This window comes from Zonotrichia albicollis, chromosome 15 (genome assembly GCF_047830755.1).
Source record: "Zonotrichia albicollis isolate bZonAlb1 chromosome 15, bZonAlb1.hap1, whole genome shotgun sequence".
In the NCBI taxonomy this organism is placed as follows: domain Eukaryota; kingdom Metazoa; phylum Chordata; class Aves; order Passeriformes; family Passerellidae; genus Zonotrichia; species Zonotrichia albicollis.
In genome coordinates, this window is record NC_133833.1 from 8,192,432 (window position 1) to 8,219,443 (window position 27,012).

The 27,012-nt window shown below is 40.5% G+C and overlaps 1 protein-coding gene across 1 annotated transcript in view; it reads right to left on the minus strand.

The window, feature by feature from the left end:
- The window catches only part of SPOCK1 (SPARC (osteonectin), cwcv and kazal like domains proteoglycan 1), a 261,271-nt gene that overhangs the window by 52,541 nt on the left and 181,718 nt on the right, over window positions 1–27,012 (minus strand). Inside the window, exon 6 of the mRNA XM_074552342.1 lies at window positions 20–134. Coding sequence (XP_074408443.1) covers window positions 20–134 — 115 coding nt within the window. The remainder of the gene's footprint in view (window positions 1–19; window positions 135–27,012) is intronic.

Below are 27,012 nucleotides of genomic sequence, written 5' to 3' on the forward strand. Positions count from 1 at the left end.
CAATAACAGTTCAACTTACCAGTTTTCTCTGTCTTGTGTTTTAAACTTTCAGGTCCTGGCAGGCAGGGGCAGGGCCCTTCACATCGAGCTGTGATGGTTTTACCAGAAGTACAGGCATGGAACTCCATCTTGCACTACAAGCATAAAAAAAGAGCAAGGATACTATTTAGGACAAGATATAAAATAGTAGATGTCAATTAAATGAGAAATTGTGTTATCATTAATGACATTGGATAGATTGCAAAACTTCAGTCTCTGATCCAAATACTTGTATAAGATAACACTGACTATTCCTTGTGTTTGTCGCTTTCATTACCTACATTTTAGTTCTGACTCCCTCCAAGAGCTTTGTGCCTGTGTAGTTGCCCTTTGCTCAGTGACTGCCCCGTGGGTATTTCCCCATTCTGTGCCCAGAAGCACCAGTGGCTGGACACTGGAGTAATGCAGTAATAAAATGAAGTGAAAGGAAACAGCCCAGAAACACAAATGTTCCCTTTGGCTCGATACCTAGTGAACCAAATTCAGCTCTATTTTTTGTCCTCTTCAAGCCCTGCTTTTACAAGACCAGAATCCAAGGGCTTTTGATACACAGGGGAGTGCTGCCTGTGGTGCCCAGGCTGGAGCTCCTCCCTGCAGGGATTGCTCCCTGCCAAGGAAAATGGGAATCCAGGGCTGCAAAATCCCTTTGATCTGAGTTTTATTGAAGATTATGATTCATTTAAAAGCAGGCCAACATGTTTACACAGTGGGACAGACATGTTTTGACATAGCTGAAGGACACAGAGCCTGGACCATGGTGTTACCATGGAGGATGCAGTGGGAAACTGGAGCTCACTGGGCAGCAGCCACTGCTGACACCCAGAGCATCATCCTCTGCAATTCTGGTACAGGGGAGCCAAGAGAACAGAGCAGGATGTTGTTACAAGATAAACACCTCCTGCTTTGAAAGTACTGCAAATACCTTGGCTTTGCCTGTGTTTATTTTTGCTAGAAGGGCTCATGGTGGCCCAAGCTTTAATCTAGCAGCAGGGGACCATTATGCTGTGCCTACATCCCATTCTGTTGACATTATCCTCCCACCATCCTCAGCTTCAATGCATCAGGGTGTTTCTGTGCTCTCTGTGATGTCCTGCCCTTCTCATTTAGAAAATGCAGGGCCACACACAAGCTTGCAAGTGTGCAAGCTTGGCTTGTACTTTACACCAATTTTCCCCAAGACTGAAGGGAATATATGTACTTATTTTTCAACTGTTTGCTCCTAAATACACTTTGCTCAGAGCACAAAGACAAGAGAGAGCACATCAGAAGGAAAGGAGAACAGGAGAAAGGACAACACTGAGAGCAGTCCTGAAGGCAATGACTTTCTGCAGCATATTTTGATAGTCAATATGTTATTGAGAACACAGGCATAAATCTTCTTCCTGCAGCTGGAGTTGATCATTTAATCCCTTACAGAACATCAATTACTTACATATTTTATTATGCATAATAAATGTAAATTATGTATCTAAGCATTAGCAATTATACTTCAAATACCAACCTTTAAGATGGCACCAGCCTATTTCAAGCCTGTGCAGTTAAGAAAGGAAGAATTTTATACTTAAAAACATCAAGGCAAGTTTTTCCTCAGCTATCCAGACAATTGATAAAAATGACACCCAAAAAGCTAAACACAAACCAAAAAAAAGAAGCTGCTTAAATGGTTTGTATTATCTGAGGACAAGGAGAAGAGCCCAGCTTGAAGATCACAATGCTGCAGTCATTAATAACATGTGAGTACGATTACACCCATGATTAACCACATTACATTCCCACCATGCTTGTTTGGGATGTTTGGTGTTGAGGGATGAAGATTAAAGAATTCCATCATTTTAAATATTAAATTAGGATAATACTAACTGCTTTTCAACACCTAATCACTGTATGTAGCTCTTTCTTCCTTTCCTAGAGGAAAACATGGAGATCTCTTACTTTGCATGTGATGGTGTGCTTACTCACTGTAACAACCTACACAAGTGGGTCAGCTTTGGATTTAATGACTTTGCCTAAGCCTCACTAAGTGATATTCAGAGGCAGAGTGTCCACAGAGGATGTCTTGTGGAGCAATAATGACTTTTTGGATTATTCTGCCACTGGATCTACAGCATATAAGGAGCCTGCTGGCTTTCTCCAGACCATGGACAATAAAATGATACACTGTGCTTGGAAACACTCTCAGTCTTTCACACCAAAGGGACATTATACATTTTGCAGACATGAGTCACAAAGCTCCTTGCAGTGATTGTGCACAGGATTCCATGGGAGCAGCCCCACAGTTTGGGGCCAGTCCCTCTCATTTCAGGGGACTCATTTTGCCACTGATATGATTGGAAATGCCTCAACTCTCTGCTGAGCTGCTCTAGTAGAGCTCCCTAGGTTGTGCAAGCTTTGTATTTTTCTGCAGCCTCCCTGGTGTGTGAACTGCATTTGTTTACTCTGAACCCCAAGGCCCACATAAACATCTCTAAACTATTTTACTGCAAATGGAAAAGCAGCTCTGTTATTTGTTGCTAAATGTATATGGAGATCAATAAAGTATATGAGGGGAGAAATGGTTGAACATATTCATGGAAAATTCATAAATTAATTTATTCAACGAAGATGTGGGAAATTACTGCAGAGTGTGTTTTGGTTAAAGTGTTCCCCTGAGAATCCACTACTTGTATAATGATTCCCGCTTTATTGTCAGTGAATCTACAGCAATGTGCTTTGCATAAGCATTCACATTTGAGGGAGAAAGGAAATAGCTACATAAAATTTATTCCTAGCTATTTTATTCTTGTCTGTTAGTCTCCAGCCTCCAGTCCCTACTAGAGGAGAATCTAGATTATTTATTTTTTTTAATGATATAATAAAACAGTGAATCTCTGCCTTTATTCTGGCTTTCAACTTCTGGCAGTCAGGTTTTCTTCTAACCTGCAAGTAAGTAATCCTGTGGAATAAGTTCCTGTGATCTTTTCTGCAAGAGTGTGTATTTGACTACTGAATGTGTTCATGGACAGCTTGGTACAGCCCAGTGCATTAATGCTGTGAAGAGCTTTGCATCCTGACACAAGCAGCTCATGGATTTGCTTACAGCACAGCCAGGTACAGCAGCACCTGATGGCACCTTTCAGTGGCAAAGCAAAGTAATTGTGATGTAACAGGATGGCCCAGGGGGCCTGGGACATTTTGTGTGATTGATTCACAAGCAAATAATCAATAACTGAAAATTTCTTGCAGTCATACTAATACAGGAGAAAGTGCTAGGTTCCAAACTTCTGTTGCTTCTATCATTAATTTAATGTGAATTAACCAGGAGGGTATGTAGGAATTAGCAGACAATATACATGACAAAGATAAACAGGAAATCTCATTTGAGAAAGAGTGAGCACTGAAACAGGAGGTTAAATTTTATAGTATACTAATTAAGCATTAAACTCCTGAGATATTACATCATATTAATGGCAGTGTTTCTAAACCTGTTGTTCAACAGTGCTCTTGCCTGGAAGACACTGCATTTTTATCACCCTACAGCTTTTCACATTTTCACCAAGAATGATTTCAGTGCAGAGTTTGTTTTATGGTGCATCTTTTGTTCACTCACAATATGTCTCTTCGAAACTACACATACAAATAACAAAAGCTCATTATTTTCTACCTTATCTTTTACCCAGTGGCTGCCACAGGCAGAAGCTAAAATTTCCTAAAATTATAGCATGTATATATTTTTAGTCCACAGTTTCTTGATATCAGTAGTGTTCCCTACCTATCTGTCTTAGCAGATAATTAGAATCCATTGGAATTCAGACACCCCTTTGAGAGGGGTTGTTTGTTTACAAGCTTTAGAGCTGTGCTTGCCATTGCTTTCTTAGCTGGGACTCTTATCACCATTTTCTTTATAAGCCTCTCCTTCCAGTTTTCATCAGATGGAAAACAAAATACAGTATTTGGAACACACTCAGATCAAGTGTGTTTTTTTAAAAAAACTTGTCACAATAAAATGGTTCAGTATCTTTTCTACAAATCCCAAAAGAAATGTCAGATGGTACACAACCATTGCTGAACATATACATTAAGTTTTAATGGGAATTCTCCAAACTTTTCAGGCTCTGTAAAACCTGAAATACTGAAATAAGGATTGAGAGACAGCAGTCAATCACATGAATTCGTGTTCATTAAAAAATCAGACACTAATGTGAAGTCTGGAGGTGAGTCTCAGATTCTGGGCTGGGGACAGGGCTGTGTGGTCCCTGAGCACTTCCCCTCCCTGCCCTGGGTTCTGCTGCCTTTTTGCTGCTCTGCAAACCCGAGCCCCCCTGTCCTGTGCCCTGGGACACAGCACCTCAGTGGGGCACTGAAAATATGGGCCAAGCTCTGTCCCCAGGACTGGCCACTTGGGCAGCTGTCTGGTGCCATTAGGGGCTATTCCATGGCCAGACCAACACTTGGTGGCTGCTGCAGTCATCTCATTTCTCTGGGCACCCTTCTGCTCACAGAGCACAGCTCCCCACTGCCAGGCCCCCTGCCCTGCACATGCACTGCTCCAGGATGGGATTGGCTTGTGCTACTGCAACAAAAATTAAAGGGAGGCTGATGGAAAAAATAATTATAATAAAAACACCATCTTTTTCTTCTTACAACAGCTACCAGGCGAGCACACTTAATCTTTGCAATAAAAGCTGTACAAAGATATCTTAAAATCCTGGAGCTCTAATTAGGAGCTATGTTCTCCTTATGAGAATACATAGTTGGTGATGATATTAATGGGAGTTATGCATGCATACCAGTGGTGGAATAAACTCTAATTAACACAACCAATCTATTGTGTAAATACATATTAAAGGCTTTTAAAAATGTGTGCTAGCTCTAGCTTTGAAGCAGATGTTATAGCTGATGGGCTCAGCAATTCCCCTCTCTGCAAGGAGTGACATGAAGAACCTTGTTATGTCTCAGGTAAGCAACAAATATTTGAGAATGTCTCTCACTGCACAAGTAGCTGACAGGCTGGTGGTTCATAATCTGCTAGAAAAAGGGAACAGCATCCAGGTGAGGGTCAAGAAGAGAGAGACCCAAGTGCCAGGCCACTGATATTTTAGGGGCTGAACAGATTTATGCAGCCAAATGCAGTAACACTGAAAGGTCTCACAGAGCAAAGCCCCAAGGAGCAGAAATTGGTGCACACTGCACAGCTCTGCCCTCTGCAATCCTGCAGCTCTAATGAGGGACAGCTGCAGGACTTTGCCCTCTCAGGAAAATTACCAGGGAACAGAAGGAAAGCATGAGACCCCAGCAACCTTTAAATATCAGGGTAGGTCAGGCAGTCACATCAGCAACTGCTCCAAGCACATGGCTCAAGTCCTTAAGATTAGAATTGCCAGGTTTAAGATTTTAAAATGAAACAATTTTTTAAAATTATTAAAATTTTTAGCAGCTTTTTTTGTTAGATACAATCAGAAAGTGACATGTTTTTCATACTTTGTGGTTTAAACAATATTACAGCATAATACTGTTTAAACCACAAAGCATCACCTTCAGAGCAACAGGAAAGTCAGAAGATTCATTTTCCAAGAAGAAACAATTGATTCTTGGGGTTCAGAAAAGAACAAGCTGAGTTGCATTTGGCAGCAATCATGCAATTCAGGATGGCAATAATTGCATATTTGGTGGCTTTGCATTACAATTAGAACTGTACACACCTCTCTAAAAATAGCCTTCAGCTTCTCAGGAGAAGGAGAACAGAAGGAGCTCCTTCTTTTCATCAGCCAAAGACAGAATGACTTTAGAAAACACAGAGCTTGATTGTTCCATAGAGGGTCAGCTCTGCTCCTAAGCAGTCTATGATTTGATAAATAAATAAAAAAATAAAAAAAAAAAATTAACATGATAAATATTAAAGACTTCATTAAAGAAAGAAAAAAGAACAGTTTTACAACGTGACTGATGGCTGAGGAGTTAGTAGGATGACTGCTTGTAGGCATGTTGAACCATCCCAGTGTTTGACTGGCAGGGCAGCAAACTAAGCAAATGATCCTGTACTTGTGTTGCTGCAAACTGCCCTTACAGCCAGAGCAGAATCAGCTAATTTGGGCACTTCTGGACAGACCAATGAAGCACAAAATTCTGTTTTATTACAAGGCACATTGCCCCAAGAAACAAGTGGCAATCAGCTCAATGTGAAGCAGGAAATTCTAAAAAATGCAGTTGATGGCATGAGCTGGATGATATGGCATTCAAGGCCACAAGACTATGTGGAGGTGAAGGACATTCAAGGGACCATTTATTAATGTAATGTGACAATGAAAACAAATGGTTTCCTATTCTGTGATCAAGCAAGAAAACAGTTTCAGGCACCAAAATCTACTGCATCATAAAGAAATTGAACTTGTTTTTACAAGTCATTTAGATGCCAGTTCTGGAAACACCTAGGTCAAGGGGTGTATGTGGGAACCTCTCAGTTGGTTTATCATCTTTTAAGAAATTTGGGTCCTTATTGGAGAAGTACAGACCAAACAGAGTCAGAACCTGACACAGAAGAATCCATTCATAAGTTGAAACATTTGGGCAATGTTGATTTCAACTTTTCCTTCACTGGCTGATGAGACAACGAGTTAAATGAGAAATGAAGACAAAGCACTTCTGTCCCTTATATAAATAAAGACACCCATCCTCCCTTCTCACTGAGATTTAACACAAAGCACCAGCCTGGCTGAGATCTGCAAACCACCCTGCTCTCCTCCCATTACATATAATGCAAAGGCTATGGCACTTTGATTTTGGTGACTATTTCAGAATCCCAAGGTCATCCTCACACTCTGGGCTGTGCCAGATGGTTCTTGTGCACAAATGCAGGAGTTGAGGTGCTGAGGAGATGATGCACAATCACCCAAGCCCATATTCTACACTCTGTATTCAGTCACAAAATCTTTTTCTGCTAAATGTCCACTCTGCTGTCTCCCTGCAGGATTTGCATGACAGGTCACTGATGATGAGCATTTCCTAGCTGCACATGGGAGTTTGTGCTTTCCAGTACACTACTCTGCTGTATCTCAAGACATGGACTTTAAAAAATCACTTTCCTCCTGCATTTGCTTTCCTTCATTTCTAGATTTATATTGTATTGCTTTTGCCTCTGTGAAATTATTCCCTATTCTAATGCCTCATAATCATGAGCTGAGAGTTCACAGCTAATAGCACTATTCAAAGTGGAATGAAGCTACAATTTTTTTCCCCTTTAATAGACCAAAGCCATCTTAGATTAAAAGTAAAAAAAATCACAGAAAAACAATTGGAGATTTGGAGTGATCGATACTGCTTGAAATGTACTTGCCATGTAATTGAGATGCATTCTCATTCTCATTCTGCAGCCATTTACTGATCACATGAGAAGGATGATTTGTCATTTTTACTTGCTCCAAATTACTAAAGGCAATTTAATTTCTCTCATGGAGACGACACATCAGATAACGTGAACATAATCAAGGGGTAACGATCTGTGGCTCTGTGCACACACTGCTGCTCCTGTTACCAGCTAAACAACCACCTGCATATGGCAGAGGGGAGGCAACACCAGGCACTCAGATCCCCAAGCACGGGGTCTCCACCCAGTCAATCACATTATAAACACAGCAATTTAGCTATGCCAGTGACTACACTAATTTAGATTTCAGATGAGGCAATGCTCCATGTACAGTCATTCCCATACCCATCTGTCCATACCTGGACCAAAAGCAGCAGCTGGTGACTACTATAAAGGGTAGGCATGTTCCCTGAAGGCTCTCATGCAATTGGTATGGTGGCAATATCTCAGCATCCCAAAAATCTATTAACTCTCCCTATCAATCAGTAATTACAAAGTATTTAGTACTATATTTGCAGTTACTTTTGGGATGTCTGATAACAACAGGATGTGACTGGGGATGGGATTCAGACCACTTATGGCTGTATGGACTGAATATCAGGAAAAGTTTGGATAAGTCCTGAGAGAGTATCAGGATAAGCTCAACCCTCTCTCTGATGTATCTAAGTTTTCAAATCAAAGACAAAGAAAAGTTTCTACTACACCTGCTTCCCCTCTTGAAATGTTGGTGAATGAGTCTTGAATTTGTTCTATGCTGGCCATTTTTTCTCTTGACACAAATATTGAGTAACAGCTGGAATCTTGTTTTGCTCATTTCTGTTCAAGGTCAGGTTGGATGCAGCTCTGGTCTAGTGACAGCTGTCCCCAGCCATGGAAGGGCTAGAACAAGATGCTCTTTAAATTCCCTTACAACCCAAATAATTATATGATTTTTGTGGTCACAAAGTTTTGTACTTCCCAGTGTTATAAAATTTTTAAGGAGAAGGAGGAAGTACCTGGAACCATCTCATAATCCATGGAAAAGGTCTGGGGGGCTTCCAGGAGAGACAGAGAACAAGGGTCAGACCAAGTGCTGTACTCTGGGCTGCAGAGCTCATCCATCCTGCACTAGCAAGGATCTCTTAGAAACTCACTGCACTTTTTTCCTAGAAAATGGTGGGAGGAAAAGGCTGGAGATATAGCAAAAGAACACCCTGACTTGTTTGACAAGTTGGTGGTGCAGCAAGCAGCAAATCAGGAGTTCACCTGTGCTGCTAGCCATAGGCCAATCACATCACCAAGTCCTGAAGTCCCTCTGCAAAACCAGACACACCAGGTTTTCCAGCATGCATGCTTGGTTTTCAAATGTGTCATCTTTTTCTAACCAAACTTTGTCTTTGCATGCAAGAGGTGAAAGCCAGTCTGAGTTTTTCTGTTCCCAAGCAGCTCCTTGTTCTCTGATAACAGATTTCAGGAAGCCACGGGAATATTTATTCCTGCTCTCTAGAATAGTTATCCCATCCTAATCATTACATCTATTAGATGAACTAGTTCACAGTAGGATGGACAGATTTCACTGACCATGATGTGGCCTCAGCAGTGTTCATTCCTTGTTACAGATGTATGAAATGTACAGTATCCAGCAAACTTCCAGCTCTCAGAGACACTTTTTGTCTGTTGATTACAGACAGAGCAAAGCTGAAGTGTAAGTACAAATATAAAATACTCAGCATCCTGTAGTACCCCTGCTCTGCTTGCTTTTAGATTAGCAACAAGACTGAAGTCCTGAGAATGCCAGCATGCTTTTTAATTGACTTCTCAGAATTTTTATTTTGTAATCAAAACAAAAGCCAAACAATCTCCAATGCTAAGAACAAAACATTTGACAGTTACTAGCATAGAAGCTTTAGGAATGTCTTTTGGAGCATAGCAACCAAGGGAGAGTAAGCAGGCTTAAGCTTTGAAGTTAAAGCTTGTCAGCAACGTTTCTGATTTCTAAAGAACATAATAGAAACAACAAAAAGTTAAAGAAAAAATAAAAAATGGAAAAACCAAACCCCAGGCCTAGTTCAGTGCTCACTGAATGGACTTGCTGTGAAAGACACCCATACAAAGAAAGCAGAATTAGCCTGTTTGCTTAGAAATCAAGTACCCACAGCTAATCCTTTTGCAGTATTATCCTGTTTTGGCCTTTAATAAATCAGCTTTAAATTAAAGATGTACCCAAGCCAAGAAACACCTCCTTTGATGTTTCAAATGGCTCAAATAAGCGGTTTGCTAGAAAAAGCTCAAAATATGAATTCTGCAACTGAAAAAATAAAAGTCCTTCTCCTTTGCTAAAAGGCTGGCACCTCTCAGGAAGGTCAGAGACCATTTAAAACCACAAATCTGAAGCACCTCAGGCATTGGTCCCTCTCGAGTCCCTGCATTAGGAGGAAAAATCCTGAAATACATGTCTCTTACAAGCCAGTTAGCCAAAAGCAGCGAATCCCCTTTTTTTTTTACAACCATTACATCACATCACTGGAATACTGAAACAAGGAATTTTACAGGTTAACTGAATGCAGGCATAGAGCTTGGAAAAAGGTAACTAAATTACTGCAAATGGTATTTGTATTTAAGCTTGTATAATGAGCTGCAAGCTGGTGCAATAAACTCTATGTTCTTCTTTCCTCTTCCACTCAAGAACACAACTTTCAGTACTTGAACTGTATCAGATGACTCATCATGTAAATAACAGTTTTCTCCTGTTTTGACCTTGACTGCAGAAAGAAGGATTTTAAAAATAATACTGGTTTTGCCCACCAAATGTACAACAGGCAAGTGGAACTAACACCAGCAGCAATCCTAAAGCTGTCCTTAGTGCAGGAGTGTACATAATTGATGGGTTTTTAAGTTCCGACCATCACATGCCAATTTGTTTGATTTGGCAGTCACAACTGTGATTCTAATCAAGTTAGAAAAGCAGACCTGTGATTACCATCATCAAGATTGGTAGCTTTCCCAAAAAGAACAAATTGTGTATTTGCAATCCTCACTTACTGCTCACTTCCTTTCGAAGGGCGTGTTCTCGCCCAGAACTGTTCCTGGCACAGGGCAGGTCACCAGCCACAAGGACACAGAGCTGCTCAAACTTTGTGCTTGATGCTTTGATCATCCACTTCAGGGAAAATTGTTGCAGCTTTGGGGGCAGGCATGGGAACTTCTGGGAATTTTCCACAAGCCATACAAGAAATGCAAAAGGTTCTGGAGGGATCAGGGTTAAGTGCAAGGAAGCCAAATCCCTGTCCTGTGCCCCTTCTTAGCATTCTGAGTAACTGGGCTGGCTAAACAAAGGTAGTGATGGGAGAAAGCAGCAGCCATAAACCAACACCCACTCTCATCAGGATGTGACATTTTCCTTCTGCCATTTTCAGCCATGAGACCTTGATCCCATGCAGTCTCATACAGGCAGATGCAGAAATCCTTTTCCCTTCCAAGCATGCAGGCTGAAAGACTCATCCCGAATATTTTTTGGCAAAATGGTTCAACCAGTGGGCACCCACCTTCTAGGTCTTCTGCACCATGAACCAAGAGAGTACTGGATATTACCAAAGGAGAGAATTGCTGAACACATTTTTAATTTCATTCACTGCAGAGTTAGTGAATACCACTGTTTAAGACAAGCCAAATTACAACTTACTCTGGTTCCATGTAGTTTTCATCTATGTATTATTTTCGTTCTTGCTGCCTTCTGAATTCTCATTAACCTCTCTGTCAGAACTGCATTAAACATGTCCTGTTAATTCAACTTGTTTTTCAAGAAATCTGACATGGAGATGACAAATGCTCATGTAAATAAAACCCTCTAGTTAATGAAGCGCATAATAAGAAACACCAAATTCTAGTTTACAACACTTTTTATTTCAGCTTTGCTACTCCAGTGAGTTCAAAAGTGAGATTTTCTGAATAGCTTTGGCATCTGTCCCTATGGGAGCAGAAGAAAAGGTCATGGACTCTGAAGAAACCTAAAGACTTGAAGAACTTCCTCCAAAGCTTTAGCATTTTTGTTATTTTAATATGATATTCTATGGCATACATATTTCCTAAATAAAACCCTTTACAAGCTACTCTTACCAGGGTAGTAAATTTCTCAAGAAAGTTTATAACTTTGTTGGCATTTCTAATGAGAAGATGCAACCTTGATGCAATAAACATTTGTATTCAAGTAAGTTTTGTGACGGAAATATCGCATGTTCTATAAACACCAGAAAATACTTGTTAATCCTTAAAAAAATCCCAAGGAAGTTTAATTGACTAGAATGATTAACTGCCTGATGTACTACATCTATTCTCCTAAATATTATTTTGAAAAATATTCAGTAAGACAATTATGCAATAAAATTACCATTTATATGACTCCTTTCATCCACAAAGGCATCAAAGACCTATGTATGTATAAAGGTATAAATACCCAGTACTGCTCAAGTGCAGCCAATCCTGCAGAAGGAAATATCAAATGCTCTGCACCAGCAGAAAACATAATGGGATGTTCGAAGGGAGCGATGCTATTTAAATTCAGAGAGATGACAACACCCAATTAACCAGATAAGAGTACTAAACCTGCACTCAGACACAGGGCTTCTTTTCAGACTTTTATTTCCCAGTTGCTGAAAATTAAGCCTCATAAAGCAGCTTTTCTTTTCTTACACACCTCTCTTGACCAAGCAAGGTAGTGCTCAGAGCCTGTGTCAGGTGCCCACAGATGCCCTTTCAGAATCCACTGCTTGTTTTAACATGAATCAACAAGCATGTCAACATTCTCCACAAACCCATCATTTGCACACTACTAAATGGGTTCTTGGCAAGTCTCACACTTGTATCTGCATTAACTCAGCAGTGGCATTGAGTGGCACTAGGACTGGTAATAAAACCACAAAAGGAATAGTTGGAACTAAATGATTTCAAGTTGGAAAAGCCCGTGAGCCACAAATTCTGCGAAAGCAACCCCTAAGCCTTACAGCTGAATTGCTACAGGAGTTTGAAAAAAATAAAACAGCATTCCCTCTCCTTTCTGCTAACAGTTGCAAATAAAGAGCCACACAAACAGGTCAAAACTTCTCAGGTTTTCTCCATTTAACATGTCAACTTAAAATCCAGCAATTTTACTTTAGGAAAACCGTAAAGTTGAACTGCAATGTGGCTCATAGTCTGGACATTAGCAAAATTACTAAATACTAGGGCTAATACAGTCTCAGGCTCCAGATGGCCACTGGGCAGATGAAGTTTGTGGCATAAATCTTCTCATTTGCCACTATAAATTCATCAAGCATGAGTGAAGCTTATTAGCAAAACTTAGATGTTATCTCCCACAGAACTCTAAGGCTCCAGAAGATTTAAAATGTTTTCTTGCCATGACAAGTACAATGACCTCATAAATATTAGTAGACCCTTTGGCACTGGAAAATGCCATCTATTCCTGCTTCTGTGTAATACAGGACTGAGCAAAAAAGAATACAAAGATGTTGCTGCTGAAGTTTACCCCATAGAAGGCAGTCTGAAAACTGCAGTCTGAAGTCATATTTCCGTGCTTCAGAAGTCCATGAAAAACATTTGAAGAGTGCATTTACCCTTTTGAATTCACCCCATTAGACTAAGATCTATTTTTCTGAAATATAAATAGCTCAAGAAGCAAAAGATCTAGCTAGATAATAAATTAGTATTTTTCACATAGTATCAAACAGACAGTTATACACCATTGATATTTGAACTGCTTTCGTCAGATAGAGATTTATTTAAACTCCTTTTGAAAGAGCTATTTCCTAGAATAACACAGCAAAGCTCTCATGTCTAGTACTGTACAGTTTGTTGACCAGTTAGTTACTCATCTATTGGTACATGCATTTATCCCCCATTTATGTGAATGTTCCATTTGTTCCAAATGGCTGAGCTCAAAGCTGGTTGCAGCTGCTTGTGATGTTCCAGACAAACCCTTCCTTTTTTCCCTCTCACAGGTCTGCAGCATTCCTGAAATGTCCACAAACAGAACTCAGAAATTACATTTCTAAATGACAATTCATCACATCTCCTGCAGACTGTAACAGTATTTTAAATTCCTACTGAAGCCTCACCACATTCAAAGTAAAAGATGACTGCTTTTTTTTTGGAATGAGTTTTTTGAGCTCTTCTATACTGAGCCTGGAAATTACTTCTTGCAGTAGAGGAAATCTGTGTGTGGCTTCTGCCACAATACCCCAATTGTCCAGAGGATGCCACTTTTGATTTGTAAGGACTTGAGGCATCTTTGCCTCATTGAAACTCCAAGCCAGTGTTGGTGCCTGCTCAGAGGAGAGGCTGGAAATTGGGTCCTAGAGGCAGCACTGGCCAAGCACTGCAAAGTGCCTTGGACAGAAACTGCAGACTTGCCTTTCTCGTCTGGGTTTGGAAAGGGCCCAGATCCCCAAAGAACCAATAAAAGTGAGGCCAGTCCAGCTGATAAGTGACTGCAGCTCAGAATTAATGTCCACAGTGACTGATAACAAGTGCTCAAATGAATTTTGATTTGCCCAACCTGCAGACATTTAATGCCTGAAACAGACACTGAATTCTCAGGCTGGGTTTCTACATGATTCCCAAGCTTCAGACTCATTTTCTCATAGAGAAGAGAATGAGTCTTGTCGCTCCTTGTCTCTCCTTTGCACTGGTGCCAGAAGGGCCAACTTCAGCATTTGAAGCTGCACCTGCCGTTTTAGCAGTGATATTTTTCTCTCGAACATTATGAAGACTGAGTATTTTGATAGGTCAACATTGCTGAAGACAGAAGCACAAATTAACCTATTTTATCTGTTCGCTATGATATATGTACATATTGAAGAATTAATTGTATTAAAATATTGAAAATAATGTAAATATTTTGATTGACAGTATTTAGTACACTGGCTGAAGGTGCTATGAGAAGAATATCTGAAATAAAGAGTTGCTGTGTTGCTTTAAATCAATCACTTAATGACTGTAGAGTTGATCTTTGCAGCACCCACTGGTTTGCCCTGGAGAGCCTGGCAGGGGCTCTGAGCCCTCACTTCCATGGGGAGGCATTAAACAAATCAGTAATAATTGGTCTCCATCCTTCAGGAAAGGCCTCAGCCCCTCCTTATTCCCACCACAGGTTGGACAGCCCAGTGGGTGAGAGCCTCATCACCCTTCCACGTCCTCCTGGTCTCTGGGTTGTCTCACCTCAGCAGGGAGGGCTCCCCTCATCAAGGTGCTGTGAAGGAACCACGATCAGGATCATTTGGTTTAAAAATGAGATGAAAATGGGTGAACTGTGCTGTCAGAGTGATGCTGAAGGACGACAGCAGCATGCAGAAGGCAACTGCAGCCTGTACATGGCATCACCAAGGAAATCCATCCCCGAGCAATGCACGGGCTGATGGCTGGAAACTGAGGGGACGTGATGGATTTGCACTACTCCCTCAATAGAAAAAACATTTAATTTAGAAAGATTAGATTGTCACAATCGCCCCTGACAAGAGTGCCTGTCTAGCAAGGCCTTGAGCCTATATTTTGGGCTAGAAGTGTGCCTTAGCCAAGACCTTAGAAATATTCACAATACAGGCTGTCACCAGCGCTACATTTCCTTGTCACTCTTTAAGTGTGACTGATTTGCCAAGATCAAGACTAAATTCGCAATCAGCGGCAAGGGCACCCAACATGAATTATAAAACTGTCTTTCCTTCCTAGCCTCCTGGATATGCTAAGGAAAATGCTTTCCCTGCATTCATTGTTGCTTTTTATATCCACAGCATATCCTCTGTGTAATGATGCAGGACTGCTCGGCTCATCCCACAGCCTCCACCCTGCTCCCACAGCAACGATGATGCTCAGTAAGAGGGAAGCATTTAGCTATTAAATATAAAACCTGTATTAAAAAATGTATTGATTTTATGGCCAAGTGTCTTGTGCTCTGAGATGAAATGGAAATAGAGGTGGTGGTAGAAGTGGTGACAATTTTTTGATAATTTTTAACACTGAGGGAAGTGCTGGTTGTTTAGTGCAGCTCTGAAGAGGCTGGGGCAGTGCCTGGGCAGACTCCATTCACAGATTCAAAGCAAGTAGAGAAAATAAAACCCAAAATCATGAGGACCAGATAGAGGGAGGAAGGAATAGGAAAGGACCTTTCCTTTCTCTTCACCTTCCCAAAATCATGCAAGCAGAGGTGAAACTCAAGTCACTAAATAGACAAACCATGCATCCAGAAGAACCTGTGAAGTCAAAGGATTAATTTTAAAATTCCTGAAAGTGGCTTCCTGGATCTAAGAAGAAGCAGGGAAATTACTGCTGGTACAAAGGAAACAGGAGGCTTAGAGCACATCAGACTTTGGGTGGCAAATGATTCTCTCCCAAACCCAGGATTCAGGCCAAAGCTAAAGTTGTAAAATAAGGGAGCCAGAGAAGAGCAATGAACAGAAAACCCTAGATAGTGCTCCCAGCTCCTACAGTGACAGATGATGTCTTGAGCATATTAACAAAGCAACAAATCCCACAGAGTGATCTGCCACCCTTAAAGCACAGTGTATGCTTAGCCTTGAGGATTTTGCCCAAGGGAAGAAAATACTGGAGTTCCAGTGCCAGCTTACATCTCAGATTCTCTTCCAAAGGTAGCTCTAAGTGGGTCACAATTTATTGCTAGACTAAGATATAATGCTGAAGTTGCAGAGAGCCTTCTCCGAAGAAGAATTAAATGGTGGCAGTTCAGGTACTGATGAACTGGGTTTCACTAATCCCAGCACTGTGGAGATGACTCTGGGTAATGAAGAAAGCTTTCTTCTAAGTCACTTTACAGAAGTTTGTAAGCTTCAGTGCTTTGAAAGTCACAAGACCTACTCCAAGCTTTCACATTCTGTGCTGTGGGCTCACTCACACAGATGACATGGAAAAGTTTACGATAGTACATCAAAAGAAAAACACTAATTAAAAAGGCTTCCCATTAAACAAAATGGAAACAATGACAAAAACAAGGTTTAGAGTCAATTTTTACATTAGTCATAAGAAGAAGAAAAATTGCACAACTTTACAGTAACTGTCTACTTACAGAAAAGAAAGGCTCTAAGTTAAACTAATAGAAAACCAGAATGAATGAGATTTAAGGTTGAAATACCAGGAAACTGTTGCTGACCATCATTCTAAACGCTGTGTTGCATCAGCCTGTGGGGGTGTTCCATACAGACATAAATGAAGAATTATTCTCATATCACTTTTCTAACCAATACAATTACTGTTGTTTAGTCACAGATCAGCCTGGCTGTTGCTCAGAATGATCTCCTACTATTTTGCAGTTATGATTTAGGTCTGAAAACTTTTCTAATGGAATCAACAAACAGAAAGAGCTGAAATTTAGATAACAATGCCAAATTTATCACCACAGTAGAAATATGAGTCATCTGTAAATCTTCAAGAGTTTTTCACCCTTCACTCCTGAATTACAGCTGTTGCCTCATCTAAAGCCCTGCATTACTCATACTTTATCATTGCAGTGATCTGACAAAGCTGACTAAAAACCTAACAAACTTCTAATCAACCTGTATTTCACCATCAATGAGCAAATCTATGTCAAATACCCCTGGGATCACAGCACTACCTTCACCGTGGTGCACTGGGCACTTCTGGAGTGTCAGTTCCTGGCTCCAATCAATGGCCTTTGTGCCTCAAAAATCCTGACTGCCTTTCCTGCTAACTGCACAGAGCTAACTGAAAAATGGCAAAAGAACATCTCTGTTACTGTATTTTCTGATGCTGTGAGCTCTTAGCCAGATGGAAGCTGTTTACTGCAGATTATATTCAGGTATTCTTAATCCTAACATCTTGTTGTAGCCATCAATTTATATATATTATTTTTACCAATCTAATATTTATCCAATATTTCACTGTATTTGACAGCAAAACCTATCTCTGTGTATGACCACATGAGTTCACAACATTCTTGGTCCATAAACACCCCTGAATTAATCTTTACCTGCCTTATTTGCTATTTTCATTTCCCAAGGAACAGCTCTTTTTATTTTTATAGACACTATATGGTCCAAAGAAACAGCTAAGTGAAAACATAACAGTTAACTGCCCTCAGCCTGCAGCCCATATCTTTTGGCATCACCAGGAATACTTAGAGCTGCAAGACTGGATTCAGGAGCTCCTAAAAGTAAAATTACTGCTGCAAAGAAAGTACACAAACATCTCTGAAGACTGAAGTGTCCTCACCTGACCCCTTTGTTAAACACCAGCATCATCACAACAGCTTTATCAAAAGCACTGATATCCCACCAAAACCAAACAAAACCTGCACACCAAAACCCTAAATGTTGCTTGTGCCTTCCCTTGTGGATGGGTGCAGAGTCCCACTCCAGCTGTGGTGCACTGATGAAATGGGAATTCCAGGGTCTGGTTAAACTCTGTTGGATCAGTCCCGCTGACACCTCCCAGCAGGGCAAAACACTGATCCTGCTGTGCCTGCAGGTGTGAGGGCTGACACAGCCCTGGCCACCACTCACGGTGGTGCCTCCTGCAGGAGCCCAAGCCTCCACTCTGATCCCTGTTTCCCCCATTTCAGGTCTGGCTGGCGACATTCTTTCCCTCCCAGTGCCACCACCTGGGAGAGCTGCCTCACAGAAGGCAAAATGTGTTTCAAAATGCTAGTCTGAGTGCCTGCAGGTGATGTCACTCAGTCTGGAAATATGGGATCAGGCCTATCAGATAAGTGTTCAAACTAAATACAACAGGATTTAGAACATGCTTTTAGATTTAAGGAAAAGTGCAGTCTTTAAATTACTGCTCTAGAATTTACTGGCTTAAAAAGAAAGACCTTAAGGCATCCCATCAAAGAGTTATATAACTCAAAAGGGTTTTCCTTGCTCAGTGTTGCTTGTGCAAGATAGATTTAAGTAATAAAACATGCTTCTGGCACTAACCCCTCTATATGGGCTTTATGGTGACAGATTTCAGATTTGAAAATAGAGGTCTCCATACAGGCTAGCATTCCTCTTCTATGCCCTTACAGCAGCTTTGACTGGTCATTTTCTACTCTTTATTTATTACTTTGAACTGAAAAACTTTTGCTACCAACTTCAGCAGGAATTGGTCATGATGTGGATCAGATGGTCCCAGGTTTGGTGCCCAGCTCAAACCAGACCCTACCCCAGCCTGGTGCAGCACAGCAGCTGAAAGAGTCTTTCATTTCAGTCTCCCTGCAATTTAAATTGGCCACATCTGATCTGTAAATATCTTCAAACTTCACGCAGTTTGTAGCACCAATCACCCCCTGGGTGGCAGATGCCTCTGACTCTTGAGAATGTTAAACACAGAGACTTGAAAACTGGAATTTCTAGCAAGCAGCTTTTCATTGACATGAAAGCTAAGAGTCCTGAAAATACTTGAAATTCTGAAGTTATGAAGAAAAAAGTCCATTAACAAGTTGAAGAGTTTATCTATAGGAGGCTTTTAAAATTTTATCTAATCTAATTGGTATTTAATAAGACAGGTTTTTTCAAACAGTGCATCCACAGTCCCCAGTAAGAATCCCTGTGAATGAAATTAATTATTTTGTACTTTCTGCAGATTTCAATTTTACATCTTTAGATATTCTGCTTGAAATGTGTAGATAGTCTGGTGTTGCTTTTGCCTGGCAATGATGTCATTTCCACAGATAATTAATCCCATTGATTAATTGGATTTGTTACTTTTAGAGGGGCAGCTAAAAGAAGTAGTCACAATTTGTGCCAGTTTTATTTGTGAACTTCCATTTACAAGTCTATTAGAGTTAGGTCAAAATCAAAGAGTGGCCCACAAAACCCAAGAACTGGCTGTTGATCATGATCTGTGTCAAGAAGTCTTGCAAGTTATTTATGCACTAAATCTTACCCAAAAGGTGGAAGCACAGTACACACATCAAAACAGGTTTGAGAACACCATTGATTTGAGAAGTTAAATATACCTCATAGTTGAGGTTTGAAATATGCTGGGACACAAACAGTTTTAACTTTTTCTTTTAATATTCTATTTATTTCACTGGTGGGGCCTCTCACTCCCATGTGCTGCTGTTGGCTATAAAAATATAAAGATCTCCATCCTTGGATATCCTCTCCCAGAAAAGCACTTGGCACCTGCAACTGCCCAAATTGAAGGTGCTGAGCAGTGCCCCAGCCTCCAAAGGGAGCTGCACCCCACACTCCAAGGAGGGGGGAAGCTTCAAGGATGTAATTTTTTTTGGATTTGTTACTGGAAATGCAGCTATGGGCCTCAAGTCCTCAGATCTGATCTCTGCCTTAAGCTTGATGGAGAGAGAGCTCCTCCAGCACATTTACAGCCAAACCAGGTTTTTACAGACATTATGCTGTGTCATTCTAAGCCAGGGAGGTGTGAGAAAGGTGTGCTTTATCACAGCTAGGAGAAGAACAGCTACTGACTTACTGAAAATAGCCAGATTCCTCCTCTCCAGTCAGCTGGGACTAACCTAACACTTCAGTTAGCCTGTGTACAAAAGAGAAAAAAGAAACCCCAAAGAGTCACCTAAAACCAAATAGTACATGGTGGCAGACAAGATGCATTACATGGTGTGATTACATGTCTGCATGAAAAGGAATTCTGAGTCTCAACATAAAATATTAAGACTGCAGGCAAATTTTCAAGAACCATGTGGTGCACAGCTGCAGACAGACATGCAAGAATAGGACAAAAATATTCCCCTGCTGATTGAGCCCCATTAGCAGTTTCAGCTCACCCCCAAGAGCTCAGGCAGGGGTAGATATAATTTGCAGGAGAGACAATCCAGCAGGGAGAATTTGTGTGCTGCTGTCATGTACTGCCCCAGGACACGAGAACTATTTGCAGAGGTCCTGCAGGGTTAACTCTGCCAGGCTGGGCAGAAATCCAGATTAGAGCTGCATCCTACAAGGGTTTCCTGTCTTTTCTAACCTACACAGGAATTGGAAGAGACAGCTTGAATAACTTTGCCATCTCCCCTCTGAAAGCCTTTGCTAGTCTATTAATAATATCTTACATTTTACAGCTCATTCTCATCATGCAATGCAGATGAACCAGGGCTGTGCCTACGTCACTCACTGAAGAAAGCCACCCCCATCCCCATTCAACTGCTGAACTTTCCAAAGGCTCCTCACCCTGCCTGTGCTGCCTAAAGAAACTTCTCTTTAAAAGACATTTTGGTACTTTCTTTCCAGCATCTCAGTAGTTTTTAAAAAGTTGGGGTTTTTTATCAGACAGTGCAGGTTACCATAACTCTTTTGATATATCTGCTCTAGCCAGCTGCAGAAATTCATACTGAGATCTCACAACCAGCACTGCTGAAACCTGAACTTGGAAACTTCCATCTCTCCTTTATTTCCCTAGCTTTTCATCAAGATCTCCTGCAAGAAAAAGGGAGTACAGCCAGCTAGACCCAAAATGACCCTGACCCACTTCATTTTCTTTTCTCAGTTTGAAAAGGTAAGAACAATGAAGGCATAACTTCCATTAATAAGAAAATATCTGCCACTCTTAAACACATGTAACAAAACATATACTTTTTTCTCCTAGAAAAAATTATAAAAGTATATTTGCAGCAGAAACTGCTTATACTAAGATTACATTACAGCAAACTAGAAGTATCACATTAAAACATGCAACATTATTTCTCCTTACATACTTATTTCTATCTGTAACACATTAAAATGGGAAAATAAGAGTACAGATCATTGGAGAACAATCCAGAGCATGTGAAAACAAAAATTAAAAAGTATGACTACATGTATTTTAAATTCTCTTCTCTGCTCTCCTCTAATTATGATGAAAACATCCTGGATGAAGGGAAATGCAACCAGTTGAGCTCTCTGCTTCTGTTTTGTGTAGTATTACCTCTGGGAAGTAAACCCTCAGTGAATCAAAAAATTCCACTTGTATCATCTAATTGCCAGTGACTGGGGACAGGCCCAGTTTGTTCAAGGTTTTCTGCAAACAGTGAAATGGAGTCCAGTTTTTCTATGGATTCACAGAAATGAATCCTGATGTCTTTCCCTTCCCCTATAATATTCTCAGCATTGTTTTTTCTCCTTTCCACAGATCCTCTCCTAATACCACCAGTCCAAAACCACCTTTGATATCCTCTGCAATGCTCCCAGGTCAGTCAAAACTCTCCTGCAATTTCCTTTCCTTGGAAGGAATAAACACTTTAGAGCAGAGTACATGAGGTATAGGGAGGGGGAAATGGAGAAGAGGATTTGAACAGCCCTTGAAGGAAAAGACAAAGCCCTCTGGAAATGGCCCAATGCTTACAGCACTACCAAAAGGTAATATGGATGACTCCATGTTCTGATGGTTTGGGGCACTCTGTCCCACCTCCACCACTTCACTCTAACAAAACCAAACCAAACAAACACACAGCCCATCAGCCCCAACCTTCCCAAAGCCACTCCCTATCTCCTCAGGAAGAACTGTCAACATGCAAGTTATTATTGGGCAGGTTCTCAGCTGATTTCCATTCACAAATTCACAAATATTTTGAGGGTGAAGAGACATTTCTCTCTGAATTATGCCTTAGATTCAGTGAAAGTTCAGGATACTGATTTTGATGAAAACTCTGGGATCTCAGACTGACATTATGCTACAAAATGCTTTCACTGGAAAATATGCACATCATTCTACTTGCGACAACTATCACAATATCTCCTCAATATTATGTGTATAATATCAATGTGATCTCTTTCTAACACCAACTGAACATATTTAATATGATAGAATTACTTTGTGCACAGCTATTTAAAACCCACTTTAGTTGTGGATTTACACAGCACAGATTTTTTCAGCTATGAGGAATGTGTTCAGTTAAGCACTTCATGCCACACTGACAAATCACTGAGTAATGTCAACCCCAAGAAGTGTTTTCTAGTCCTGTTATACTACAGGGGCACATTTGAGCATAATGTAGAATATGAAGAAGATAATAATGAGATTTATGTGTGTAATGGAAACTACGTGCATTGCACCTCCCACACACTGTTTAAGAATTATGCCCCACAAAATCATTTAAAATAACTCATATTCTACACACTGTGAACATCTCATCTGAAAACTACTCCTCTGCCTGCTCTATTATACAGGGCAGCTCACAAAGAACAAGCATTATGACTTCAGTCCCTTTGTGTTTCTAGGCTTTTCTTTTGAATGCTAAAAATGCAAACCAGCTGTATCACTCAAATAATCTGATTTTCCAAACCACCTACATTAACATAGTGGCTGAAGCCAATTACAAATGCCTTAAGGCTTCTAGCCTCAGACACATTACCTGACAGGTCAAATTTTATTGTTTGCTCCATCCATCATTACTGACACAGTAACTCCAAGTACACAAGTCACAGTCAACCCACTGCTGCTTCTTTCTCCCTGTGCTCCTGCTGTAATTTTAATGCAGAGGCTTATTAATAAGGACATTGCCTTCTGTCACTCAGTGCTGGCTCCTTCCATACATGTGGAACAAAAAAGCTCCAAGTTCTGCTTTTATTTTAACATCTAGTGCTCCTTGCTTTGGTGTAATGTGCCCAAGCAGTCATTGCTGCTGCTATGTTTCATCCAAAAATACTTCTTAGAAATCTAATAAAATGTTTTAATAAGAATTAAAAATACAGCTTCCCCCTGCCCCCCCCCAAAAATCAGCCACATAACAAACATCAGGAAAAATCATGCACTTTTGGAAAATCTAGAGAAATTATGTTCTAAACAAGATGTTCATTTACTGTGTAAAATACAGCTGACAGGCCTACATCTTCCAGCCTAAAACAGGCACAGAACTGCATTTTTCAAGATGCTAATAGGATTCAGTCTTATTTAATTCAGTAAGACTTCAGCACATATATTTAAACACATTCCCTAGAAAAACACTGTTTTTCTGGGTTTTTTTGAATAATGAGCAGCCAGCAGCAGGAATGTTACATATTCAGACTTCTAATTATTGGCAGCACCTACCTGGTTGCCTAAATAAAAACACTGTCCTCAACACTGCAGAAGTTCATAAACAGGAAGGGGAAAAATCAGCGACATTCTAAACATTATTTCATCCTTCTGAATAAAACACATGTGGGGAAATCACAAAAGCATGGGGACCAAGCTCTCTGAAAGAACCTGCCCTTCTTCAGCCTTAACTTTTGCTATGTAAATAAAGTGAATGTGCAATTTCCCTCCCTTGAAAGAAACGAAAACCCCACAAAACACCAAAACCAGAAGGAAACATAAATCTGTATTATTATAGAATGATAGAAATTGCCATAACAAAACCCCAAAATATTGTTGTTTGTGGACACCTAGGTCAAGATATTTTAGATGTGTATAACTCAGCCCACACACATCTTCCCAGTCCATTCCTCTTTGCTTTTTTTTTGGTTTTTGTAACAACTGACCTGAAAATATGAGAGCTGCATTATCTGCAGCAGGTTCTAGATACACTTGGTGGGTAAGCATGAATCTAATCTATTTAAGGAAGATACATTTAAATGAATCCTATCAATGAAATCTGGTCAATCTAAATGAACACATTACAATAAAGCATAAAGCTGACAAAAGAGTAGACTTCTTCTTTTACAATTTATTTAGCGTTTATTGTGCTGAGTGAGCATTGGTGAAACTCAAAACAACCAGGCCAAAATCCTGCACTTCTGCAGCACTAAAACATGAGCACATTCAGTTGCTTTAGAGAGCCCTGAGTATTTTCAGAGCCATTTGGGAAAATGGGCTTGCACAGAAGTTAGGGGAGCTGGATGTGAGAGAAGCAGCCTTGTGCTCCTGAAGCTTCACCTCTGCCTGTGCCTCAGTGATGGGGGCTGTGGGCTGGAAACCTGAAGGTTGTTTTATTCTGCACAGGTTCTCATTCTGCCTTTCCCAGCATGGTATTTATACATCACTACTGCAGCTACATATTGAGAAGGATTTTTTAGGGAGTTTAGAGCAGTTTTTCTCTATAGTGAAGTCACCAAAATAATATGAAGGAAGAGTTACCACTTGCAGCAACCCACCTAACAGAGGCATTTAATCATAATCTCCTCCAGAGTCTTTAGGCCTGACTTGATAATTAAAACATTCAACTCTGACAAGCCTTAATATGGCAAAATAACAGATTCAGGAATTAAAGAGAAAATATGGATTTAGAAACTGACACAATATGTTAATCACAAAGAACCCAGTCTGTGCAAGGCTAAATTGTTGTGGACTGAGAAACGTTAGAATATGGAAAAACAAACTAAAAATATCTTTTCCCTGCTAGGCAAGGTTAGAGAAAGGAGATAAACATCAGCATACCCCAATTAGATCAGCCTGTTTAGCTCATAGTTGCTAAAACTTGGGCACACAACTTTGCATAAATTTTGAGTTCTGTCAGGGCCTTTTTGCTCACTGACCCCAGCACAAATTAAAGCAGTGAAAATTTTAAGTGATCTCTCTTAAGAAATCTTATAGCAAGGAAAAACAAAACCAGGTTGTGATCCATTTAAATCTGTTCCCAGAATGCCTCCAGTGTTTCTCTGTCCTGCCTTTATGCAGGAGCAGAGAGATCACCAGGCTCCAGCAGGACCAAAGCAACTCCCATCTCCTTCCAACACTGACCAGTGGCTTTAACAGAGCTTTAAGTAGCCAGTTTCCAACAAAAAGAATCTGCATCTTCTTTGTAAGAGGTTTATTCAAGGGATTAAAAACACCTTTTTTATTGTTTTTCCTTTCTTTTTTCATTTTTTGTGTCTTTACTTCCCCCCCCCGCCCCCAGTCTGTTTTTGAAGAGTTGTTTTCATGAAGACTCCTCCAAAGACTAAGGGGATAGCAACAACCAGTCCCTGAAGGAACATCATGTCCTGGGCCACAGCAATTTCTCATTAATTCACAGAATCTCAAACATGGCAATATGACAAAGCAGCCCTTACTCTGTAAAAATTGCCCAGAGCTCCTCGCTTTCTCCCTCTATCTGTTGAGTCACTGCAGAAACCTCTATTTTGGCTGTTCTCACAATTCAAACTATGTCAGGTAAAAATCCTTGCAAACATATATATATTCATGGGCTTTAGCTGGGGAGCTGTCACAGAAGCAGCTGCAGTGCACAGATGAGTGGTTATGCAGGGCCATTTTTTTCCTGGTTAGGATGTAAAATTGGTAGAGCATTGTTTGGGGTTTTGAATTTACTATCTGACACCACTGAAAAGCAAAAGCTTCTTCACTTCAACACAGAACTAAATGGGATTTGAAAGAAAGCTCAGGAATTTGCAGAACTGAATGATTATGTGAGCAGGGTTCAAAAGTGCTATTTCCCAGCTTCCTCAGAATTTAACAAAGGTTACTCCAGTCAGGGGGAAGCACAGATCTTTGTCCTAGATTGTTAATTTGTGGCCAAGACACCCTCAAGAGGCATCACTGGCAAGACTGTAGGAGGCAGAAAACCATTTTTAAAGCATATTAATTGACCAAAAGAGAAATGCCATTCTTCAAGCATATGCAAAAATGCCCTTTACACTTAACTATCTTAAGACACTGACAGGGATTACAAGGTACAGAGGAATACAGATCTACCTTGTTCCCCATTTTCTGCTCATTTCTAGAGACCATGCAGAGAAGAACACCACATGAACAACAGGATGTCTTTAGGATACGCAGCACTTGATCAAAAAACATTGCTCATCTCATGCTTCAAGCCAAATAAAACTGTGCAGCCCTGGATGCACAGCACAGAACTCTGCCTGCTTTGCCTTCTGAGAGACAAAATTTATTATTTAGGAGTTGATTATGCAATAACAGCTTCACACAGCTTTTGGATTACACAACTGAATTCTCACAGGCCCAGAGCACAGGCTGAGGGAACATCTGCCTGTGGGAATGCAGGAGCCAGATGTGCCAGAGTCAAAGGAGGGGATACACAAAGGTGCTCAACATCAGGCCAGCTCCAGCTCTCCCACAGTCCTCTGAGTCTCCCACTTGGGGCAATAAAGTCAGCAGTGCTAAAAGCCTCATGTCAGAGGTATTGCTGCAGTTAGGAACTCCCCTGCAACACATGGAATCAAATATTCCTATTATCAAATAGGGATAATGCTGAAAATCTGCTACTAGAATAAGGAAGTAGCTAAAATGCTGCAAAATATTATCCCTGTAGAAAGTTCATTCAAAATGGTCACATCCCACAAAATCTATCAATTTTCACAAAGAGATATATGAAAGAATAATTTATTCTTGTACCTCCCACCAACAATCTTTAAAATGTATACAGGGAGCAGATGCATAAGGATGACTTGATTTTCTTGCCCATGGAATTCTTTAATCATATCCTGTTACATCTCACTTTCCTCTCCCCCACCTCCTCTCTTATTCTTTAGTTTTCACTTACAAAACCAGACCAAAGCTAAAAGTTAGCAGAGAATTTAACCTAACTCTTATCTAAGCGGGCACACAAGAAGTGTTAAGGCTTGCTGAGTCTTTGAGTATCTTGTTTTCCATCAGAAGAGGCCAAGCAATCCCTCAGACAGAGATGAAAGGCTGTGCAAACCACAGTTGAGGAGCAGCACCCCAGGGCTCCAGGACAGGCAGTGCAGCCAATAGATTGATTATGGAAAACCAAACCACATTGCACTAAATGCTCAACAGTTAAACACTTTACCAAGTCTTTGCTAATT